The following is a 7,476-nucleotide window of genomic DNA, read 5'->3' on the forward strand; positions in this document are numbered from 1 at the left end:
TTATTCATATTAGGGTAATTTTGACAATTATCCTAGTAAGTCATTTGAGACAATATCATTGTTTTCAAGATACATCTGGTTTAGGATCTATTCACATCGTTATTGTCAAAACGTATTTTGCGACAGTTTGGGTAAGAACATATGATTCCTCAACCTCTCTTGCAATTTGAAGGAAGTGCAATTAATGATTGTTATTGGTACTCAATGATTGCACTTTGTTGACCACCTCAACATGTATAATCAAATACATGCACTATCAACATGTACAATCAGATACATACACTAGTTCATACCAATTTCACACCCATATATATTTTGTGTGATTGTATGTATAGACAGATCTTCAGTCATATAATCAAGATGATGATGAAACATAACATACATAACAAGAAGAGCTTGCTTGTTTATTAAGTAATTTATCTTTTATATATATTGTTATTTTCTTATAATTTTTTTTTAATATTTTAAGCATTTAATGTTATTTCAATAAATGCTAGATAGATTAAAAAGGATTGTTAACATCCTACAATGCATAATTGACTGCATAATTATAATTGGGTCTGAAATTACTCTAGCATGGACAAAAACCTAGAATGACAAAAACCTAGAATGCACTGCAATTAGTATGTGAACTCGAAAATAAGAAAATAAGAGGACAGTCTGCACTAAATGTTCACGTGTTGTAAAATATTGGCAACATGGACATAATGCTTAAATAGTTTTGTTATGCACTTAAAGGTTTGCATTTTTAAGTTACATTTTTAAGTTAAAACATATATTGTACATGAACTTTTAAACATTGATATATAACACTCTAATTGTTTATGACAATCGTGTTCTATCTACTTAATTTATAAGAATATTGGTATTATTGTAATAAAAATAATTTTGTATTAGATTACTTACAAAAAAAAATCACAAAAATGTAGATTGTATTATCAATCCAAAATACAAATTTTAAAAAGATACAATAAAATTTCAATTTATATGGAATGCCTGTTCAAATAATGAAATAATGAGGGTGTAGAATGCAATGGCCAGATCACCTAAAGCCTAGTTCAAACCAAAAACCAACGCTATTTCATAAGCGGAACGGAAGTTCATTCTCACTACCGGTACTCTGATCCCCGTAGGTGCAATGAAACAATATAAACTATACTTTAAAAGTAGAATTATTAAAAATATAAATAAATGTATTCAATGACAATTTTATATTTAAAGAACTTAAAACTTACTTTAGCAAATAAATGTGAGAAAATAAGATATAAAAATACAAAGAAAAAAAAAAGAAATAGGAAATCAAAACCTCGAAATATTATGGATTTATAGTCTTAAAAACATAAAAAATTACTAGTTTTGAAAACATTCCAATAGTGTTATCTTCTTATCATACAATTTTCAGCGTGGTCTTTCAAAAAAATAAAAGATTTTCTTAAGCAAGAGTTGAACATATATGGTTAATGCATTGGACCTGAAGTGGAATCATTTAGACAGGACCTATATTCAATCCATCAAATCATTTTTTCTCCTTTTTGACTTTTTTCTTTAACCATCCACATTTTATCTTCCTGTTTTTTTCTTTCCTCTTCCTATTTTTGTTGACTACAATGCAAACGAAAAATTATAGCAATACTCTCTAAAGAATACAAGTTGCATGCAACATAACCAACTCTAACTCACGTTTAACGAGGCCAATTTCACGACTTACTGGTGCGGAACGAAGCTTCTATAAATCACATGCACTACCACACTACACCATAATTTCAGCTATTCTTTTGCTTGTGTACAAATAGTTCGTATATTATAATGCAGAAAACATGACCAGCAACCTACCTACTTGAGTAGCTCTACTAGCATCATGTTTAAGGCACATCCCAGTGTTGTTTCAATAATTCTAGAAGGAAAATAAGAAAAAAGTGATTGAAAAATCATGAAGGTTAAATTTATCAATTCGAACAGAAGTCTCGAGCATATCTATATACCGCCTGTCAGGACTATTATTTAAATTTTTCATCTTTACAGACTGAGGCTACCAAAAAAAACAAAAAGTTTTATATAATTGACAAGCGTCACATATTTACCTCTTGAGTGGTTTGTAAAGGACAACTGTCACGTATTTGGACTGGAATCTGTGAGTCAGTCCCAGGGCAACAACAGACTTTGAGGCCAAATTTTTCTCGATGAAGACGTGATTTAGCACAACATGTTGGGGCTTGGAAGAGGAACCTACGTCAGAGTTCTCCATACCTAGGACAGTAAGATGCAGTTGCGAAGGAACAGACATCGGCTCTTTTGCAAAATCCTCGTCAGCTGGAAATGCTTGACCATAACTAGATTCGGGGGAGGGTGGCGCTTCAAACTCAGAGACCCCACCAGGGTTTTCTGGCACATAATCCTGCAGAAAAACAATAACATTCAAAACAATTTCTGGTAGAGAAATTCCCCAAATGGGATAGGGAAATATTTGTAAAGTTGAATTTTCTTTTCATATTGATAGTCGTCAAGTCAATTTCAAAGTAATGCAAAGCAAAATCAAGAAACAATTTGCAAAATTTGATTCCTCAATTTCCATTTAACACTCCTATTAAATCCCAACCCCTACTAAAGCACAAAATCACATGAAAACTAGCTTTACAAAACTTAAAAGTTGTTCCCTGAACCAATAGTATTGTGCAGAAACCAGTGTTTCCCCTGTCTATGTTCGACCTTTATCTCCATATGTGGCATGCAGACATGACAAAATAATATAGTATGTGTTACTCTTTCCCTGGCCCACCCACCTTGGCTACATGTCCTGTTCACCCTCATCGTCGAACACAAAACAAAGACCTAGAAGAGCACAAGGAAAAACTTTGGCATCTTTGTATGCCATGTTCATCTTAAAACCCAAGTGAAGCAATCACCTCACACGGAAGAAAAGGACTCCAATGCAGGCATACAATTAAATTTAAAATATACAGGAGAATGAATTTCAAGATGAAAATACGTTCAGAAAATAATATTTTCATCAAGAGAGGAACAAGTAAGGACGATACATACATTAACATCAAGAAGATTGCAGACATGTCCCATCTCATCAGTTACATTAGGAAGGTCTGGAATAAATCTCTCTTCACCATCGACAATGAACCTATAATGATATATGCCTGGTGGAAGGACTAATAAGATTGAGTGATCCTTGCCAGCTCGCTGCAGTGCCTTCCTGCAAATAATAAATTTACTGGTACTGATCTAATTGTAGAACGTATACAGTTATGATAACCTTTTTTGTTCAAATACAATCAATCTGCTTGTCACTGACTGACAAAAGAGTGGTTAAATCTCACCTAGAGGTCCAGTTATCCCAAGATCCCTCCACAACCACGATGTTACCACCATAGTTCCATGTAATCATAACAGGGATCCCTTGCTCAGGAGGTTGATTGACAATACCGTGAGGCTCATTCTGCCACATTTGATTGAGAAAAGGAGGGCCGTTTCCTCTTTGTAATGGAGGTAAAGGAACCTGAAAACAAAGAAAGTTAATATTTATTTTTTAAGTAATGCCAATTTGCCACTGACGAAACTTACATACTAATTTCCTAACCCAAAAAACAAATTCTTAACTAAGAAAGAAAATGAAATTTCAGTGAGGCATATAGCAATGGTGCAAGTTACTTCATGAACAACTTTAAAAAGTGTTACGTGTCATCCTCACCCTTTATTTTCTTATAGTTTAATGGTTGAAGTGGAGCTACATATCTGAGCACAACAGTAAAAAAATATATAAAACAAAGCATAGACGCCTCTCTGACGTGAACAAGAACCACTGCCGAAGGATGTCAACTGAGACCACAGAAAGGTGTGCCAGAGTTTTAGAGGGTGGGTTGTCCGGGAAACGCAGCTGAGAGCTCTGGGTCAAATGATCAGTGTCTAAGAGAATACAGCTACATCAATGAGACTTCAGAAGAGGCGAGACTGGGAAAAGGGTCTAATGAAATAAAAGAGGGGGAAAATCCCAAGATTCACCCCCACCAAACGATGCCACTCCACGGAACAAAAATAGAGGGGTTTTAGCCTCATGCAAAAGTGGTTATGACTGCAAATGGCATCAATTAATGCTGCTCTAGACACATCGGGGTTTCACATAGATTCGTTAGTGATGTTAGTAAGGGCAAATAGCTATGGTACATAAAGTGCCATCAATCACTCTGGATTTTGCGTACAAGATATTATATAAAACCAAACTAGTTTGAGAGAGTAATCATCTTGCTTCCAGATATGCAAGTAGTGGTTATTAATTGATATGAATCATGCAGAAGTAAATGAATTTAAATGTCATAATCTGGGCATTGCCAAAGTTGTTTGAAAATACAGAACAGTATGAACAAGAATAAATTTATACCGAGAAAGTTACAAGGTCTTTTTTCTACATATAACAGGTTCTTTTTAGTGACTATAAATGATTTACCACTGATCACACCCCATAAACCAGAAAATGTGCAGAGTGCAAATATTTTCACAACATTTTACATTAGGAGTGAAAATCTTTAGACACAAAATAATTCAACATATATACATGAGGGTAAAAGATAGATTCAGATATTTGTATTAAATTAAATTATACATATCCATTCACCTTAAAAGAACTAGAGGGCAACTGAAAGATCAGGTAAAAAAAAATATAAATTTTGAATCATTGGAAAAGAAAACATTAAAATTACTAAAATGTGTTTGGAAACATGTTTCCCACCGATATACAACCGCTCTCCTGTAAAGCAAGACAAAGCTGCTTCTGCGCCCCTTTTACTAAATTGACACGAAAGAATCAACTTATACACGTCTGAACCCATACCGAACATAATATAAGCATGCAAAATATGACAACCAAAATTCATAAATAGTGAATGGACAGTAATTCATACAAATTAAACTAAACCATCAGTCTTGTTTTTTTAGCTTGGATGGAAGTACATATAAACTGCACAAGATAGAGGTGCCTTCAGAATAGAAGTTTTCTTCTCCAGGTTATCCGCAAATCAAAAACCACAAAAAAGGACACTCAGAACATTGATAGGTATAAAGGAGACACTGGGCAAATATTTACCAAACCCAGGGATCAATAGAACATTGGATAGGAGGGAATAAATGCACAGAAAAATATTGATCGCACATTATATACCAGACTTATAATCTTGTGTGGCACTTTTGAAACTACATCCTCAACTGTTATTAGAATATAATAATCACAAAGTATATTATTGTCTCGCCTGCAAAATTCTTTTAAATTACATACTAATGCCTTAATAACGGTATCCAAAATTATTGCAGCACCATTTGTCTGCATTGCAATATTTCACGTGCTGTTCCTCAAATGGAGAAATGTCGAGGAAAGACCCAGGACATATGTCACATAAATTGATATAAAAAACCCCATACCGTTATAACAATAAAATTGATTCTGTGAAAAATTAAAATTGGTCGGATTCCAAACGGCTTTCACAGACGAATTTAACTGGTTGAGCCCAGCAGACAAGAACTATCCAAGCGCATTTCCAAATGGTGTAATAATCCAGTCACAAGTCACAACCATCCACAATGTGCTTGTTTAACCAGAGAACCATTAGGTGGGACAAGTTAAACTTATATGGAGTCATTGTGTAGCAGTTGTATGAACTGTGAAGTTGAGACTATCGTTAGTCCAGCAAAGTTTTCAACCCTCACTGCACAGAAAAGAGATTGCAGCATTGCACAGAATCTACAAAATAGTGAGGTAACTCTCCTAAACAAACAGATGTGAGTACGTCAGAATTCTGAAAAGAAAAAAACAGTTTACAGCAGTACTCTCCAAGATCCACACTACCCGCCTCTCAACATTCAAAAGAATTAAACCATAGCTAGACAATCAAAAATAGCAATATTCAGGTAGGTCACTGTCATGTTTATTGCCTGTTTGGTCAGGTAAGTTGGACATTTATTTCTCCACCAATGAAGAAGCAGTGAATTGCAGCTTCCAATTTGTTTCCATATATCCAAACACACTGTTGTTCAATCTGAACCCATGCTCGTGACGATCCACGCACGAAAGAACCAGTTCATCAACAACAAAATTACCAGATCCGTTCGACGACATTTTATTTTTTTCAACTTCGAACGTGTGAAGATAAACTCAGTAAATAATCCACGGTTTCAACAAAAGTAACCCTACCTACACTGCCTCCTAATCTCCCGCTCTCTGTCTCTCACGCACCAGACATTAGTTAGTACCAAAACTCACCAACCGAACACAGAAAGCAAAATCAACGAATAACCTAGTTGACCGAACAAAACCGAAATTCCACCAAAATCAATTCAACACCAACGCATAAGCGTGGCGACACCAAAATGTAGAAAAATCGAAGCAGAAGTAAGAGAGGATGCTGCGGGTAGAACCTGAGGACCGAAGAGGATCGGCGATCTAGAGCGGCGAGGACTTTGAGGCGGGCTATTGGCCATTGAATCGGAGGAGAAGGCGCGAACAGGAGGACGAGAATCCGGCGCGTGAGCTACACCTACGACAGGTTCCACGACGGAGGGATCTGAGGTGGCTGGAATGGATCCGTCTTCTCTGCCGTTAGCGTTTCCCATGCGATATGCTATTTGCAGAAGCAAACGATAGAAAGTTAAGGGAAAACGAACCAGTGCGTGATGGCGTCGCCGTCGTTTAGAGAGAGAGAGAGCAATGCAATGCAATGCGCGCGAGAGGTAAACGACGGAACGAGGATTGAGATTGCGAGTGAGAGTGGAGAGAGAGAGAGAGAAGAAGAATGAGGAGAAGAAAATAGAAACGGTTTCGTTGTTGTTTGTTCTTATCAACTTCTCCTGTCCCAGTTGTGTTCTGTTTGGACTTTGCAGAAGGAGAAATACAAATTAATTGAGAAAAAGAAAACAAAAAAAGGAGAGTAAAAATATAACCCTTTATTTTATTTTCACTATTTTCTTTTCCACGCTCCTTCACGCACTGGTATTAAATTTAAAATGTAATTTATATATTTAAAAATATTTATTTATCGTTAATTAAAACTTATTTATGTCAGTGATGATTAACATTAGAATGTTTAAATTAGCTATTATATTAACTGATGGTCATAAATCACTAATATACTATATATTATAAGAATATATGTGTTAATTTCAAAACATTAAAAACTTAAAATACCAAAACAAAACCTTTAAAAGAACAAAAGAGGAAACAGAATATTAAAAAGGGGTGAAGGACATAAAAGTATTTTAATTATTTTTGTTTATTCCAACCATTGTTATAATAAGTTGGATCTTGAAGCATGGCTATGGTTAACTTAATTTGATAATATTATCAATTTGTCAGAATCACAAGTGGGGTATCTCATAATCAATATTTTTTATTCAAGATCTATTTTATAATCAAATATTAAAATGATTATTAGCTGACAAAATGTCAGATTTGCATGCACAATAGCTTACAAATCACAGAACCAG

At 34.9% G+C, this 7,476-nt stretch overlaps 1 protein-coding gene across 1 annotated transcript; it reads right to left on the minus strand.

Moving 5' to 3' along the window:
• Positions 1-1,917: 1,917 nt before the first annotated feature.
• LOC137826290 (SNF1-related protein kinase regulatory subunit beta-1) lies at positions 1,918-6,915 on the minus strand. The gene is made up of 4 exons (XM_068632201.1): positions 6,412-6,915; positions 3,327-3,505; positions 3,040-3,202; positions 1,918-2,395 (listed from the first exon to the last, which is right to left on the minus strand). The coding sequence occupies exons 1-4, from the start codon at positions 6,604-6,606 to the stop codon at positions 2,078-2,080; spliced, it is 855 nt and encodes a 284-aa protein (XP_068488302.1). The 5' UTR covers positions 6,607-6,915; the 3' UTR covers positions 1,918-2,077.
• Positions 6,916-7,476: the final 561 nt, after the last annotated feature.

The sequence above is a fragment of the Phaseolus vulgaris genome, chromosome 8 (assembly GCF_000499845.2).
Source record: "Phaseolus vulgaris cultivar G19833 chromosome 8, P. vulgaris v2.0, whole genome shotgun sequence".
In the NCBI taxonomy this organism is placed as follows: Eukaryota; Viridiplantae; Streptophyta; class Magnoliopsida; order Fabales; family Fabaceae; genus Phaseolus; species Phaseolus vulgaris.

What these genes read in the sequence shown, in the direction of transcription:
- LOC137826290 (XM_068632201.1), bottom strand. Translation starts at nt 6,606, where the DNA reads ATGGGAAACGCTAACGGCAGAGAAGACGGATCCATTCCAGCCACCTCA. An exon ending in TGGGATAACTGGACCTCTAG is followed by an intron (nt 3,203 to 3,326) that starts GTGAGATTTAAC and finishes TATTATTTGCAG; the next exon opens with GAAGGCACTGCAGCGAGCTG. An exon ending in GCAATCTTCTTGATGTTAAT is followed by an intron (nt 2,396 to 3,039) that starts GTATGTATCGTC and finishes GTTTTTCTGCAG; the next exon opens with GATTATGTGCCAGAAAACCC.